The 16,179-nt window shown below is 52.1% G+C and overlaps 7 protein-coding genes across 7 annotated transcripts; 6 read left to right on the forward strand and 1 right to left on the reverse strand.

Annotated features, from left to right (window-relative positions):
- The first annotated feature begins 642 nt into the window (after positions 1 to 642).
- On the forward strand, positions 643 to 3,024 carry SMAC4_01379 (uncharacterized protein). The gene is made up of 5 exons (XM_024655232.2): positions 643 to 931; positions 1,004 to 1,109; positions 1,194 to 2,109; positions 2,183 to 2,272; positions 2,408 to 3,024. Exons 1-5 carry the CDS (start codon positions 895 to 897, stop codon positions 2,699 to 2,701), a joined length of 1,443 nt encoding a protein of 480 aa, XP_024511139.1. The 5' UTR covers positions 643 to 894; the 3' UTR covers positions 2,702 to 3,024.
- Positions 3,025 to 3,834: 810 nt separating this feature from the next.
- Positions 3,835 to 5,669, forward strand: SMAC4_01378 (uncharacterized protein; the record flags this gene model as incomplete). Its single annotated transcript, XM_024655231.2, has 1 exon — positions 3,835 to 5,669. The coding sequence occupies one exon, from the start codon at positions 3,835 to 3,837 to the stop codon at positions 5,236 to 5,238; it is 1,404 nt and encodes a 467-aa protein (XP_024511138.1). The 3' UTR covers positions 5,239 to 5,669.
- Positions 5,670 to 6,821: 1,152 nt separating this feature from the next.
- Positions 6,822 to 7,483, forward strand: SMAC4_01377 (uncharacterized protein; the record flags this gene model as incomplete). The annotated part of the gene is made up of 2 exons (XM_003352495.1): positions 6,822 to 7,232; positions 7,466 to 7,483. 2 exons carry the CDS (start codon positions 6,822 to 6,824, stop codon positions 7,481 to 7,483), a joined length of 429 nt encoding a protein of 142 aa, XP_003352543.1.
- A 645-nt stretch (positions 7,484 to 8,128) lies between these two features.
- On the forward strand, positions 8,129 to 9,383 carry SMAC4_01376 (uncharacterized protein). Its single transcript, XM_003352494.3, has 3 exons — positions 8,129 to 8,279; positions 8,401 to 8,748; positions 8,883 to 9,383. The coding sequence occupies exons 1-3, from the start codon at positions 8,229 to 8,231 to the stop codon at positions 9,081 to 9,083; spliced, it is 600 nt and encodes a 199-aa protein (XP_003352542.2). The 5' UTR covers positions 8,129 to 8,228; the 3' UTR covers positions 9,084 to 9,383.
- A 540-nt stretch (positions 9,384 to 9,923) lies between these two features.
- Positions 9,924 to 11,332, forward strand: SMAC4_01375 (uncharacterized protein; the record flags this gene model as incomplete). The annotated part of the gene is made up of 1 exon (XM_066089582.1): positions 9,924 to 11,332. Exon 1 carries the CDS (start codon positions 9,965 to 9,967, stop codon positions 11,330 to 11,332), a length of 1,368 nt encoding a protein of 455 aa, XP_065945790.1. The 5' UTR covers positions 9,924 to 9,964.
- A 903-nt stretch (positions 11,333 to 12,235) lies between these two features.
- Positions 12,236 to 13,369, forward strand: SMAC4_01374 (uncharacterized protein; the record flags this gene model as incomplete). Its single annotated transcript, XM_066089581.1, has 2 exons — positions 12,236 to 12,298; positions 12,428 to 13,369. The coding sequence occupies 2 exons, from the start codon at positions 12,236 to 12,238 to the stop codon at positions 13,367 to 13,369; spliced, it is 1,005 nt and encodes a 334-aa protein (XP_065945791.1).
- Positions 13,370 to 13,743: 374 nt separating this feature from the next.
- On the reverse strand, positions 13,744 to 16,178 carry SMAC4_01373 (uncharacterized protein; the record flags this gene model as incomplete). The annotated part of the gene is made up of 3 exons (XM_066089580.1): positions 13,744 to 15,987; positions 16,056 to 16,079; positions 16,143 to 16,178. 3 exons carry the CDS (start codon positions 16,176 to 16,178, stop codon positions 13,744 to 13,746), a joined length of 2,304 nt encoding a protein of 767 aa, XP_065945792.1.
- Between the last annotated feature and the right edge of the window lies 1 nt (position 16,179).

Genomic DNA, 16,179 nt, shown 5'->3' on the forward strand with positions numbered 1-16,179 from the left:
GGAGGTTGCTTCAAAGGTCGAAAAAGGTCTCGACGCGCTCGAAGCGCTCGAATCGTAAGCCAGGACCCGCCACAATAGGGGGCAGCATTCGGCTCTATTATAGTGGTATTAAGTTACTCTGAAAGTATGCCCAGAGCCTCAAAAAGGAAGCTCACTTTGCTGTTTTGTAAGTGCCGGGAGAGATAACACTGAAGATTATGGGTAGGTACCTCTAGCTGTTGATAGTGGTCGGTAATCACCGGGTTACGGATTGCATGAATAGCACCGAGTTGCATAGGCTGACTGACTGACTGACTGACTGGTGAGACTGGTAACATGGAGGGCTGAAAGAAAAAGAAAAAGGAGACGGTAAACCCTAACCCTGCTAACCATCAAAGGGCAGAAACTTGATACCGAGATGCTTCTTTCGCTGTTCTTCAATTTCATGACTTTTCTCCCATGTAAGTTGGCACGACATCGCCCAGCTGATACGGTGGGAGATGCAGATAACCCTCACTCTCATCCATTCATTGGATACGCGCGAGTGGCATTCTTTCAGCTTTAGGTTTTTAGCCTAGACACGTGGCTGAGTATGATCGGCCTCCAGCCAGTGAAGGCCCAACGCGGGGCTCTTTCCTGCCAAAAGGCTGAGTGCTATCGTGTCGCGAAGGCAATAGGCACCTACTAAGAGGTAAGGCTTTGCGACTCAACAACAGAAAGTCGCAATCCTGTCCTGGGGGCGGAGCCTCACGATAGGTACCTACCATATTCGTTGTCTTCTAAGGTCAAGCGTACCTACCAATGTTTGTGTGAACTTGCCGTTCGATTCATTCAGTTGCAACCGTAACCGCGATTGAAAGCTCGTGTAGTAAAGGATTGACAAATACGATAACATTATTGATTGACGACGACACAATGGAAGGTCGTCTCGGAGTTAGGATACTTTCCACCTGTGAGTTTGTTTGCCTGTTTGTTGACGAGAATGAACCACCTTGAACAAATTAGCCAACATGATAGAACTCAGCAGCTGAGGAAGCAAATTGGTTGATTGAGGAAAGATGCGTTGATTGTTCGACGTTAATTAACCTCGTACACCCGGCACATGGGGACCTACCAGATCAATGCTACTTGTGAGTCCAACTACCGTACATGTACGGACCATGAAGCGAAAACACTAGACAATGATTTGTTTATTTCTGACTAACATACCTCAGATTCATGCACAAAGATGACTATCCTTCCATAGACGGCGGGCGCGAAGCCCTTCTCGCCGCCTTCAATGTCCCCCGCTTCGTCGCCAGCAGAACCTGCTTCGAACTGAACGGCTATGCTGGATGCAAGCCAGTATTCGAAGAACCGCAGCATACAAATCCCTTTGGAGAGCAACAAGCGGAAGAGACCACCTCTACTACACCTGCATTGACGACCTGCACAACATGGTTCCGCTACCTCGTCAAAATGGTCCAAAAGATCGACTCTTTCCAGGATAAGTACAAACCCTACGACAAGGAGCCCGAATACGTCCCCGAAGATTCTAGAAAGGGATACGAGTGGTTCGAGATGAGCGCCTTTACCCGCTGGGACAGCCCAGGAAAATGCCGAGTTCTATGCGTTGACACGCCACCTGATTTCCCAGACCGGCTCAGGGACGCACTGCTGAAGAAAACAGAGAGTCCGAATCTTTCGGAGGCAGCAGCAGCTCAAGCAGACCCCTTCGCTCTCCACGCCGACCTCCTAGATGTTATGATCACCTACTCCGACATCTCCGTCTGGCGCGTGCGTGATCCCATTCGGCTTCTCGAAAAGTCGCGGCTCAATGGGCACGATCTGTTCGAGCAGATTCATGATCACGCACGGCACGCAAACCACTCGTCTGAGGTGCTGGAGGCGGGGATGCAGACGGTTCAGGAACTTGGTAGGTATCAGAGGGAGATTCATGAGACTATTGCTGCACACGGGCATGGGCCTGGACAGCAGCGCACAGGTGGAAGCGGTCTTCAAAGGAGGGGTCTGACTCTGACGTACAGAGCGCAGGCGAGGGAGTATACGCAATTTCAGCTTTCGTTGGTGAGGAGCTTGAAGTTGAGGAGTGATTCGAGTTTGCAGAGGTTGAAGAATGAGGTTGGGTTGGTATGTATTTTTGCTGGTCACCCACTCATTTTGCAAAGAACGATACTGACGAGATGGAAACAAACAAACACAGGCGTACAATAATATTGCACGGCAGGATAACAGCGTCATGAAGTCTATTGCGCTGTTGACCATGATCTTTCTGCCTGCCACTTTCATCTCGGTACGTCCTGCTTCGTCCTTTCCTTTCATTTCCAGTTGAAAAGTGTTCCCCCCCCCCCCTTCTTCTTCTTTTTTGGAGGACCCATCGTCCCTTCCTCATTTTTGTGATAACCCCTGACACCAGATTTTATGGCAGGCACTTTTCAGCACCACCTTCTTTACGTACGGCGACAATGGTAGTTGGGAAGTCTCGGACGAGTTGTGGATCTACTTCGTCACGACGGTGCCAGCGACCATCACCATCGTGGTATTTTGGCGCGTATGGCTTGACTACGGTGATGTGATCTACAAGTGGCTCAAGGGACTGGCGCTTCGAGCGTGGAAGGGGGCGACAGGTCCTGTGTCAAGGACGAGATCTGGAAGTACGACCGAGACTGGCGTCGAGGATGGGATTCAGCATGCCAGAACTAAGACGGAAGTTACGGTGTAGTCAATAATGGAGATATGCCTGGTGTTTTTCATAAATTACAGTACCAGTCTTCATCTCTGCTATTTGTTTCAATCTAATCTACTCCTTCCGATTATGATCACTCTTCCCATTGCCCCTTCCCATTTTGTCATCCCATCTCATCATTATCCAGGTCCCCACCCCACAGCAGCACCCACAGGGCAGGACCTCTTCCCTTGGGACGATATAAGGCAGCAGTTCAGGACCTCCAAATACCTCCAGTAAGTAGCTTACGTGGTAAGTGTGCTGGGGCAGAAGATGCGTGGTATTTTCGTAGGTCGTTGCGACTGCATCCCGGGTTCGATCCGGGAGCGGGGAGGTGACTGAGCTTTTTGCTTTTCTACTTCCTTTCTTTTTCTTTTTGGAGCTTCAGTTCTTATTGGTACTATAATCCACTGCATGAGCTATTATGCAATGGGCATGGGTAAACTTCTGAAAGATAGACAAGTAATATCGATGAAAAATCATGGCAAATCACGTTGCTGTTCAAAATTCCCCAGGTCACTTACACAAATAAAGGCAGCTGAAGCGCGCGTCACGATTTTACCACCTTTGTTGTCCTGGATCATCTTCGCTTGCTGAGTTCACGGGTCCTTGCTGGCTTTCACCCGTCCACTGCCGCTCGGTCAAAACATTGGACGAAAGTGTAAACTGAATTTCACGGAGGCAGCATTCGTCGTGTTAACAGGAAGGTACCAAGTGAGGTTAAAGCACACGGAGGACATGGCACAACATCTGAACAACGCGATTGTCGAGTTCTTCACCTCTGTTATTTACTCGTCTGCTGGACGCTGCTTCTTGTCATGGGACGTCACTTGTTTCCGAATCATTTTCTTTCGTACGGAATCAGAAGAATACCAGCGTGATTTCGTAGCCGGCGGCAACGTTTCAATGTGAGCGAGAGTGCGCACTTTCTTGAAGAACATTCACTTGTAATCCCTCTACTTCCGTCGTCCTCTCCTTATATTGCTACCCCACTCCTTCCTCCCTCCTGTCGCGTTTGCTCACTTCTCTTCCTCCATCGACAATCAATCCCACGACAAGGCGACTTTGTAAGACAGAGGGCAAGCATTAACGCGTCAACATTGATGATTCAACAACATTAAGCCACCACGATGTCCGTGTCATCCCCCGGTACCATTGTCGACGAGTCCCACGACGACCTGAGCTGGATCGATTTCCGGCTCGACCAGGCCGATGATATCACAGCTATTAAGAAGTCGCTCACGACCCAGGCCTGGTTTGAGCCCCTGTCGCACCCCGAAAAGGACATGAGCGGTTTCAACGTCGCCATCATCGTAATGCGCATGATCTACGGCAACGTGCTGGCAGCTCCTGCGACGACCAAGCCCAGCTTCGAGTTGCTCGAGGAAGAGGAGGACTGGGACTCAGAGGCCAAGACAGACGAGGATCGCGAGCAGTCAGACCTCCGCAAATTTCTCTACCAGAACGAGGAGCAATTTCCCCTCCTCGCAGTATCCTGGATCGACACGCCCGGCCTCCTCAAGGCAAAGGGAAAGAATAGGAAGAACGAGAACGTACCATCATCGGCGGCCTACGACAAGACGATGTTCGACATGGCCGAGCTACTCCTCTCCAGCTTCCCGAATCACCGGCACGCCGACGGACCGATTTCCTTCTCCTACATCATGTCCAGTGACCTCGCTAACGATGCCATCTGGAGCCACCCCTCCTTTCTCTACTACTCCCCCATCGTCGGTTGCGCCCCCGCCGAAGCTGGGCCGTGGACGGCCGGTCGCAAGAAAATCCCGACCCACATGAACGCGCACTACTCCCTCGTTCACTTCGACTGGGCGTTGGAGCACAAGCAGTTTCGTGGTCTCGGCGCCTTTTTGACGTCCGTGATTCTTCCCCGCCAGCGTCCAGACGGGCAGTGGTTGCTCTACCAGCCGAATTTTCCCAAAGTGTTGCGGGTCAAATACGTACCTGCCGCGGACACTCGCCGTTCTCCTTCGCCTGAAGGGAGTGCCAGTCCTCACGACCAGAACCCGGGATTCGAGGACCTCAGACACATCACCGTCGGCGGCCGCAAGATGGACATTTCCACCTCTCTGGCAGAGTGGGCGCGCCATGATAAGCAAGGAAGAGCCATCAGGCAGGGATACTCCATTTTTGCTGTGGTGCGACTGCGCAATTCAAGCAATCCGAAGGAGCAGGATTTGGTCAGGACATACGATGTGCAGCGGATTGGTGACATGGTACGGGGGGCGGACGGCATCGTCGTGCCTGAGGTGTCTATGATGAATAAGAAAGGAAGCGGCACGAGGTATTTGACTGACGGGTGGAAATTGGGTGAACCGGGTCATGAGTACGATCTGTTCTATTGTAGGGACGATGTTGAGCCTGAGGGTGATGCTCGTGCTTCTGGGTCGAAGGCTGGGAGTCCCAAGGGGCTTAATCCTGCTGGTGAGGAGCAGAGCGTGAAGAGTGTGAACGACATTCCATATGAGAGCATTGAGGAAGGGGATGCCACTCTGGAATGGGAAGGAACAAAGTGATGTTCTTTCACTTTGCGGATCACAAGGGTGATCGGGTGCAAGGGCGATTCCTGCTGTTAAGGAAGCGGAAGTGGACGTTACACACAAGCAACGGCAGATCTGTATCGAGACTGTAAACATTTGTGTCAGACCTAATAGCTCTTAGAGTGATGCTGTAGATAAGACAAAGAGCGATGGCATAACAGAGGTACTCTAACTCAAAATTATCTCTTGCTGAGGATTTTGGCGTGCTAGAATAACGTCGTGATCGTCATCACTATCCTTCCTGTGTGTGGGAGGCGACGATGTTGTTTAAAGGTCTGCATGGTGCTTGATTCCAGCAGATGCCCGGGGGTTACCTGATGAAACAAATGACGAGATTACATTCCCAGACAAAACTGGAAAGTCGGGGAGGAGCCAAGTGGTCGAAGCCTTGGAACGCAATGTTGATTGAGTGATGGCAGGCGCATTGGGAGGAGCAAACGACGGGCATGCATCATGATATCCCCACTTTTGAAATTGACCGCGGTGACCCTAACCCTATATGCTCACGCAGCAAGCACGTCTTCCGGCAGGCACCAGTCATCACCACCGCAGGAATAGGACCCATTTGCTGTTCCAACCCTCACACTTCAACAATTCATCGACGAATGCTGACATCAGTCATGAACCACACAGCCGGCTAAAACACCACGACAACTCGATCCTCAAACCTCTCTTGCTTTTCAATACTATTTGTTCATTCAGATTGGTCCAGTTTAGTTGCCATTCATTAGCTTGACGATATGCGCAACGTAATCAAACCTTGCAATGTCAACATTACATCGCCGGGCTCCAGCATCACGGGCAAGTTGCCAACTTCGCAAGAAACAGACATACTAACCTCTGATCATTAGCCATATCTACATGTATCTACAAACAACAAGACTTGGTGGACATTCCATGATTGTCATCTCTACCACCTGCCATCCAAGACCACCATCCCTTGCAGGTCACGCCCTCACCCTCGAGGCAACATCTACTGGCGATCGATGTCTGCCCCTTGGGAACGCTAGTTGAGCATTCAGGGAAGAATTTCGAGGGACAGTTTGGAGACACGAAGGCTCAACCATCAATACCAGCCATGGAGGTGCTCAGCGAGTGCTCAGCACACCACCACAGGTCCCGACAACCTCCCTGAAGCCGAGCATCCTCTACGGCCAGTCGCCCTCCGCAAGCAATGTTAACACCAAGACTGTCTCGAATTTCATCTCACTCCTTTTTTCTGGCCCTTCACGAGCATTCCAGCCCACGGGTTTGCCATGTTTTCCTTGCTTCTGGATAGTCCACGCGTCAAGGGCGCCTACGTGACTATGGCTAGAGGTGTTTGGACCATATTGTTTTGCTCCTGCTCTCAACATCTTCAAATACCGACCTAGGCCGTCGACTGTCTTCACATCATCTTCCCTCTGCTCTTCTCCCCAGTCGCTCTTTTATGCTTCTTTCCCGATCCCTTTTTCTGTTGGTCGTATGAGCCAACGCCTTTCGTTTTCTTTTCCCTTTGTGTGTCTTTGAACAACATCACCGGGCTACACTATCCTTTGTAAGGTCACCTCCCCGTCAGCATGGGCTGGCAATCGAGCCCTGGCCGGCTTGCCTTAGCTGCAGCCGGCCTCTTGGGCCTTGTCAATGGGCAGGCCTACTTCGGAAGCTTCCAGACTACGATAGACAAATGTGGTGCCGATAACTTTGTCTATCTCAGCTGTTACGGCAACTTCGAAGACATTACCCGCGACTTTCACTTCGGTCCACATGGATTCTCACGTCTTGACCCCTCGAGAAGTTTCCCCGGATGGGACCCCGGCTCCTATTGGGACTCTACGCAGACTCCTCTTGACTGCGCGCGCACCTGCAGAGCTTTTGGCTACAAGTACTCGGCCATGAGGGACAATAACTGTAACTGCGGCCTGCAGCTCCCGGCTGCTGCTGTCCCGAACACTGATAACTCGGCTTGCGATAGGCCGTGCAATGGCGATGTCAGTGTTCTTGGCTATTTGTTAATTTTTGGTTCAGCGATGGAACTATCTCGTATGCTTCTTGGCTACGAGATCAAGTTTCCGGTTGCTCGGGCACGTAGTAGTGGGTTAATGTGGATGAATGAAATCAAATTGTCTTTTTTGGAGAATAAATTTGCTGCCATGCTTTACCATTCTCTGTTTCGCACCTTCCAAGTTCATGCTTCTTTTCCACCGCCAATATTCCATCCCAGCTCTTCAACTGGGACTGACCCAGCCCGCAATCTACGTAGTGTGGTAATAGGGTATATGTATTAGTGCCAGCAACATGATCCTATAACAAGCTGTAAGTCCACTCTTTTCTTACCCTTTTTATGTTCTTATTATCGCTGTTCTATATGCGCAGAGGTCAAACAACGATTGCACTACCAACAGTGAGTGCTTCATTCTGTTGTGTTCAAGGGAACCTCTTTTTTTCCCCTCAAGTCATGGGAGCTCACTCCGAAGACAGTATAAACAACGTTAATTCTAATTCCTCTTTCACCTCTCCCTTTTGCCGCAGACATGGATTCTTGCCGCCCGCCGTCAACCAGGAAACAAGGAGTCACGTCACTAATGTTTACAAAGGCGCGGCAGGATTCTCAAAGCGACTACTCGTCAGGGATACAAGCGTTCCGCGTTTACATCAAAGCACCCCAGGAATTCCAGCGCAATAGTTTTATCAAAATCAACCTCTTACGTATAGATATCAGATATCCTTGAGCGTCACGCCGTATCCCGCTTCGAATATGTCACTATCGGCTACCACATTGATTGTTTGTTGTATGGAAGACTCGAGCCGAGCGAGTCCTTTGTGTATATAAGGACAGAGGATGAGCCGTTACCTGTGGTGCTTTTTATATTCTCGAGGACGACAACCTGGGTATCTTCACCGGCACGGGCACCATTTTTCTTGCTAATACCTACCAATCTACTGCGTACTTAGAGAGAGGTGTTCGTACACTTCATTTTCTTACCATGTTCTCGTCGTTCATCTTCTCCGCTGGAGCCATCTCGGCTATCTTCCAGGTATGTACCCTACGAAACACCTTCTAATCCACCTACTCAACTCAATAAACCCTTCACCACATAGTCATTACACTGGCATTTACCTTGACGTTTACATTTACTTACAAAATAACCCACCTAGGCTCTCCCGGCCACCACCCTCGCCTTCCCCACCACCAACACTGACAGCATCTCCAACTCCAAGTCCCCATCATCAAAAGAGGTACCCGATTACCTCAACGTAACCAGCACCAGCACCAGCACCACCCTTCTCGAAGCCCGCATGAAGACCAGCCATATGATTACCGATATCGACTGCGACAACACCGGCAACGGCAACAGCAGGTGGGGATACGCCGAAAGCAGGAAAGTCTGGGACGGCATCCACCATCTTCGGGGAGTAAAGGGCAAGCCCGCAAACGGAATCGGGCCGGACAATTGTGGACGCGTCAGCTGTAGTTGGAAGGCGGCAATTTATTGGTGTAATGATGTAAGTGTTCTATACCCCTATCCTATTTTTTTCGTCTTTTTTTTTTTCTTTACTTCCCTCCCCCTCCCCTCCGCTCCTCTCTTTCACTTACGTACGTACGTAGGGGGTTGCTTACTGACGTAACGTATAAATAGAACCCAAAAGCCGAGAACCAACTCGACTCCTACGCCGACATAGCTTGGGCGGCCGAACAGATCGATGATAAGTGTTCTTATGCAGGGACGCAAAAAAACACGGGGACGCCGGATATGGTCAACAATAAAGGTGCGTTGGTGAAGGGGGCCGTTCACATGAAGGGGTTGTGGAGTGTGATTGTTAGGAATGATGATTGCTAGGTATGAAGTGATACTGCTAGCTGCTGGGGGATGGGATAGGAAGTTTATCCCGGCCTTTCAAGTCATCATGCTGTGAGAAATTGGTGAAGCCTTGGTCAAGAATCTGTGCAGAAAACGCTGTTGGACTTCGGGTTTGGGAGCTGTGGTATGTACCTAGTCTTTGCTTGTTCACTTCTTACGAGATAGGCTTGGGCCGACCCCGTTGAAGGCCGCCCCTGTTTTCTTTTCTCTCGTTATGCTTTTTATGGGCAACGTCCGTTAATATAAGATGATCCCACGTTTGTCACTTTGACATCACCTCGTACTCAGTTCCTTTCTCGGTCGCGTCTGCCAGTCGCGCCTTCTCTTTTCAAAAACCACTTGCGTCAACTTGTTTGTTCCTCTGATCCTCAACCCCACCTTCTCCCTTCATTCCTTCCTCCATCAAACCCTTCTACCTCATACGTATCAGTGGTCTTCCATCTTCTGACAGCAACACTGCTGGCGACTTTTTCAAGACCATCTATCCTTCTTGACATTGCTTCTTCGTTCCAGCTCCCATCCTCTTTCTATCCCAACTGCATATCTCGAACTCGTGCCGCGGCCCTCACCTGATCGTTAGGTCAGTCTCGGTTGACTTCATCGAGGTAAGAAGGCCGAGTCGCGCGTTATAAAGTTCAAAAGCTGATCGTCAAGATAGTAGGCTTGGATCAACCCTACGAGGCACTTCAAAGAACAAGTTCCAGCGACAATATTCACCTCAACAACCGCCACGCACATACTCATTCAAGATGTCGCGAATACCAGCCACCAACCAAGCCAAAAACTCGGAGTTGCTTCTGCGGCACGACCTCGAGGATTTTTCGCGAGACCTCCTCGGGCTTCATACTAGGTTTCAGAACATGTTCCCGGTCCTTGCCAACTCCAGCGAGTCTACCTCACCACGAGATACAGCGGCCAGAAATAATGCTTCCCAACCCCCGACTCCAGCGCTCACCCCATCGCAATCAGCTGTTCCGTTCCCTGCCAGCGTGGAGCGTGAAATCAGGCAGGAGGTGAGCGCTAAGGTCGCGCAGGAGATTGACGAGATCAATGTCCGGTTTACTCAGCTGGGGAACGAGTTTGAACAACGAGTTGATGATATCTACAAACATGGGATTGAGCCTTTTGAGGCGGAGAAAAACCGGGTTGAGGAAGAGCTGGCGAAAATCAGGGAAGAGAATACGAAGAGAGAGCAGGTTGAGGTAAAGATGAGGGAGGAGCTGTGGGGGGTGATTGGCAAGATGCAGAGTGAAATCGAGGAGCTGAAGAAGCGGCGTGTCCATGAGATTGACAAGAATTTTCCAATGGAGACTCAGCCGACAACTGAAGATTGGGTTGAGTCGAGTCCGTGGAGAATGAGGGGGCAATTCTTTCGGGACGAGAACGACCAGAACTACACATCGTCCGCGCTGGTACCTTTCAGTTCCCAGGTCGACAAGAGCGCAAATGCTCTCAGCCCCAAAGCACTCGGACAATCTGGAACTCCAGCGTCGACGGTCAGCGGTTTAGATTTGACCATTCAACCGGCCAACAGAGGACAACAGAATGTGGTTGGTCGTCAAAATGCATACATCACCGAATCCGAGCCTACAATTCCCGTTAGGAAAGTTCACTCACGCTCGGGTCGTCATTCTTTTACCCATCTGAGACTCGACAGTGACGAGGACGATTATTCGGAATCAACAACTTCGGAAGCTGTTGAAGCCTCCGCCAAGAGAGCCTCTTCCTCCCAGTTTGCTCTCCGTCCAGGAAGACAATCTCAAGGCACAGCAACTGCAAAAACTTCACGCAGCCGCAGTCCCCGCCCCAGCTTCGACGCGAACTTCCGCGTTCGCGAGGACTCTCAGCCTATGCACAAGCCGAAGTCAAGTTCATCACATCGCCGCTCCAACCGCTCGAGCTCCATTCAAAGTATCACTAACAACAACGACACGGACTTCTCCTCGCAGTCCATCCCTTCCCGCTTCCAACCAAGCCGCAAAACCAAATCAGCCAACGAGTTGATCGACAAGCATCTCTCCTTCATCCCCAACGGCTGGCGTTCAATCATTGCCAACACGGCGAAACAGCTAAGCCCCGAGGACTGGGGTCGCTCAGACGCGAGGGTTCTGAAGAAGCTAGAGGACCATTGTTCGGCGTTCACCAACCTGGAGGAAATTCTGCCAAACTTCAAGATGGCAGTGCCGGCTTTGAGGGAGTTGATGAGGGATATGGGAAGACATCTTTGAATGTCTCCATCATGAGGACCTTGAGGAGAATGCCTGATTCTGTGAGAAGATTATTTGCTTGGACACTTGCTCAACGATACAAACAAGAAGGAAAGAAATGAACTGTTGAGTTTATTCCCAAAAATATACAGATGAGGCTCGGGGTACTTCATGCTATCTGGAAGCGTATCTGGTGAAGGAGTGTCGATGGTATGAACATCGTCATCAACGAGGGACACCCTTTTTCTAAGACCCTAACCCTGGTGGGTCAATGGGTGTAGCGCGACAAGCGCAAACTGTACGATTGGTATACACCTGAAGGTTGATTACCTTAAGACAGGAATGACCGGTTCACGACTAGAGCTCTCTACCTAGCGCAGATTAATGTACTACAAACTCCTTGCCAAAACTTTACTCACGAAATCGAGTCTGATGATATTTGAGAGAAGGCAGCTTGGGATCTGCGGTGGTGGACGATCGCCGGACATCTCTTGCGTGCCGAGTCCTCCACAGCGGACAACTTGGCGGATTGGCGGGGTTCTGGGAGCGGTTTTAGTGGTGCCGAGTTGCCCCCAAGCAGTAGGCACTGCCCCGTGCTCTTTCCCGCGCCTGCTGCGTCAGCTGTGCCCTGTTGTCCAACCGGTCTGCGCCACTCCCTCCCGCCCATCACATCTTCCCGCCTTCCGCTTTCATGCTCGTCCACCTCCATTCCACTATCAATCCACATCCATCTTCCTTATCTGACTTATTACAACTGAACTGAACCGACCCCATCGTACAATTTCCGGACCTGCCTGTCCATTTGTCTTGTTCACCTACGGAAAAGAAACTGTTCGATTGTTTGCTGGAGAGTAGCATCGTTCACACCGACCAAATAAACAACACCGAATCCTCGTCTCTCGCCAGAGACCTTGAACCACAGCCATGGTGTCAGTAGACCGCCAGCGCATCATCGAGACCAACCGGTCTCTGCGTCTCATCAAGAATGTAAGGCCTTCACCCATATCTCCCTCTCTCTCTTGTGCCTAATTCATCGCCCAAGGGGCGGGTAGAAACCTTCCCAACCCGTATCTTCCTTGCCTTCGGTTTGACTAACACCCCACCTCCCCAAAACAGGAACTAGAATCGCTTCTCGAGAAGGGCATCGTAACCGACGAAGTCTTCGACAGCATCACCTCCCTCCTCCCCGCCGAAGCCAGTCTCTCCGGCAGTACATCCTCCACCCCCGTCCCAGCCGCCCCGCGTGCTGTTCCCGCCGCCGCCGCCGCCGCCGCCGCCCAACCTCAACCTCCTGTTCCCGTGGGCGGCGGCGGCGTGAGCTCCATCGCCGCTCGCTTCCAACAAAACCCTCCTCCAGCCGTCAGCCAAGCCGCCAACGCCTTCTCCAACCTCTCCCGAAACAACCCCACGCCCTCCCCAGCTCCTGGTGCTCCGGCACCCCCATCATACGCCCAATCTACCAGCAGTTCCAGTGCCCCTCCCCCGCCCCTACCAGGCCGCTCCCAACCACCAACACCGGCACCAGCATCAAAGCCCATAATCGCCCACTGCAAAGCCCTCTACAAATACGACGCCTCAGACGCGCGCGACTGCAGCTTCGACAAAGGCGACAAGATCCACGTCTACGAGTACATGAACGCCGACTGGTGGATGGGTCGATGCGTGCGTACGGGACAGGAGGGTATCTTTCCCAAGAGCTACGTGGAGGTCGAAGCGGCGCCTGTGCAGAGCACGAATGCGTGGGACTCTCAGGGCGGTTATCAAAATGAAAAGTCCGCTGCTGCTGGAGGGTACCCAGGAGCTGGGGGTTACGGAGCGGGTGGTCCGGGTTATGGAGGGTACGAACAACCACAACCGACGTACGGTGGGGGTTATGTAGCGCCCCCTCCTGGACCACCGCCTGCTGGACAGGTGTATGATCCTAATGCCCCACAAGGTGAAAAGGAGGAGAGCAAGTTTGAGAAACATGGAAAGAGCATTGGAAAGAAGTTTGGAAATGCGGCGGTTTTCGGAGCGGGTGCTACCGTGGGCGCTAATTTGGTTAATTCCATCTTTTAAGTCTAAAGGCGTGGAGGGGCGTAAGGTCGGAGGTATCAGATGGCTTCTGTGGAAGGGTCAAGTTGCTCATGGCGTTCCATTTCGTCTTCCATTCCTCATGGTTACCTGTATATGTGTGTCGTGTCGTAGACAAAGAGAGGATTCGGTACTCTCCTAGTGATATAACAAAATAACATTTGAGGTCTCAAAAGGTACAAGGACGCAAGAGTTAATCGGTGAAAAAGCCAAAACCATCTATTATTACAAACTCCGCGCTACAAAGGAAAAAAAGTATGAAGAGAATGAAGATACAAATCAAAAACTATCTATGGTATCCCGCCCACCCTCCATCTCCCATCCCCTAACAACCTACCTAACCACCGACCACCTACCCCCTAGCTGCGAGCAGCAATAGTCCAAGCAACCAAATCATCCCTAACTTCAAACTCATCCACCTCTCTCGCCTTTTTATTTCCCCATCCTCTTCCCCCATATCCATACCCACTTCCACTCCCCGCCTCACTACCAAGTGACAAAGTCGCCAGACTAGCCAGGCTATCACTTCTATCACGTCCTCTGTCTCCACCGAAGCCCATTCTCCCAATGTTACTCTCATAGCTATTATTCTCTCCATCTGTAATCACCACTCCCATGGATGCGGCGGCGTCTTGTTGTTGTTGTTGCTGTTGCTGGTGCTGGTTTTGGTGGAACGGCGAGTTCAAGTGGCTGTGGCCAGGGCCGGGGCCAGAAGCGGCGGAAGAGTTTTGCACGAGCGGAGCAGTGGATGATGATAACATCTTGCCTAGGTCCCTAAAAGCGGGGGAGAGGCCGTTGTTGAGGGATGTGTTGATTGTGTTTACTGCGTTGTTGTTGGCTGCGGTGGCTGTTGGGGTTGAAGTCATGGTAGAAGCGGAGGTTGCCGGGCGATTGTAGCCATTGCTGCTGCTGTTGAGGTTGTTGGGTTTATTGTTTAGACTGTGCAAAAGGTTCTTGAGGCTGTTGGCGTCGTCGGCTCCTCCTCCTGCTGCCCCGGTGCTGTCGCGCGTGAAACCGTAGTTGTTGATGTTGTACCAGGTATCTAGAGCTTTATCGGCAGCGGTTGCTTCGGGGGCCTGTTGGTCTTGTTGCTGCTGTTCAGCCATCACGGTTCGAATGCTCTTATCACTCGTTCCGCTGTGGTGGCGCATGTGCTGTCTTATGCGGGCCATGCTTCCTTGTGTCTGCGTTGATGATGATGGGGCGGCAGTTTGTGGGCGGAGGGTATCTCTGTTGTTGGAGTTACCATTGCTACCGCTGTCTTCGTCACCGGAAGCCGAACCGCTGGTGGGCTCGTCGCGGCGGCGGAGGTGGCGGGACCGGGAAGAACCAGCGCTTGGAGTACGGTAGGTTTTGTTCGGCCCGGGAGTCGTGGGCACCGGCCCCGGCACACCACCCAGTCCTATGGAAATGGCGGCCGCGAGCTTGTCGCGCTGGTCGCGGTAGTACTGGCCCGAGGAGGCGCGGAAGTGTCCGTGTTCGTGTCGTCCTCCGAAACTGCGCTTCTTCCTATGTCCCAAACGTAATCCATCATCTCCGAATGTGCTGGCGTTGTTGCTGTAACCCCCGCGACCGCGCGAGATGGGCGAAGGGGTGTTCGCTGCCGAAGACATGTCCGTTCGGAACCCGTCGCCTCCGGAGAAGATGTCCTCGATGCATTGATCGGCTGTCAACTCGCCCGGCTGAGACTCCCAGCTGGCAGCCAGCACCCGACGGTAGCAGTCCTGCAACTCGAACATGTCCCGCGACTTGTGGCTGAGACTGGGTAACTGGCCCAGCGCCAGGTCGGCTGCGGCTTGGTGGTGGTTGCGGGCCGCGGCGTGGGCGTCGGCGTTGGGATCCAGCACGTCGCCCGCCACGAGGCCGGCGATGCCGCCGAAAACGGGAGCGGTCTTGAGCGGCGGGGCGATGAAGTTACGCTCCCCTTCGACTTGGATCATGAGGATGCTGATCTTGAGGGTCGAATTGATCTTGCTTTCTTGCATCAGGTAGCGGCGCACCACGCCATCTTGGACGTCCTCTGCCGGGGTCATTGTGGCTGTCGTGACGAAGGTCTTGGTGGTCATAGCCGTCATGGGACGTTCCTGCTCCTTTTCCTCCGCATCGGGCCGTAGATACTTGGGGCTGTTGCAATCCGCCGGTGCTAGTGTAACCGCGCTTAGTGAGCTGCGGTTACGGCTGTGTCCGAGCCGGAAGTCGGTCGCTGCTGGACCACCCGGAGATCCGAGGAAAGGGCTGATTCCGGTCCCGAGACCATCCCGGAGGATGGATTCGCTCTCCTCGACATACTCGGTCAGGTTGAGGCGGACGACACCTAGAGTAGTCTTCTCTTCCCGGACGGGCGCTGGACCGTTTCCGTTCACTGTGCCATTGGTGTTGAACAGCTGCAGAACCTCAAACTCGACCGGACACTCGGTGAGATTGTTGTTGCGGTCGACAGCGATGCGGATCGGGATGATCTTTGAGTAGTTGTACTCAACTCGGTGGTTAGCAATAGGGCATTTCTGCGTCTTGCCGCGGTGCTCTGAGTGAATGCTGTGTGGGAAGTGCCATTTTATCAGGGAACCTCCCGAGACAAGTGGTACATTGTTCAAGTCATAGACCTAGGGCTTGAGTTAGACGATGACGAGGACGACGACCTGAAGTGAGGTTCACGGTGAGGACGACATGCCTTGAGGTGAAGTTCGAACTTGGGCTAGAACAAAGGTATTAGTACTGTGTTCCTGTAGGTAGCAAGAGGGGACAGATGAATACGAACCTTTTTACCCTTGCCGACTAAAGGAATGTGAACCATA

The sequence above is a fragment of the Sordaria macrospora genome, chromosome 1 (genome assembly GCF_033870435.1).
Source record: "Sordaria macrospora chromosome 1, complete sequence".
NCBI classification, from domain to species: Eukaryota; Fungi; Ascomycota; class Sordariomycetes; order Sordariales; family Sordariaceae; genus Sordaria; species Sordaria macrospora.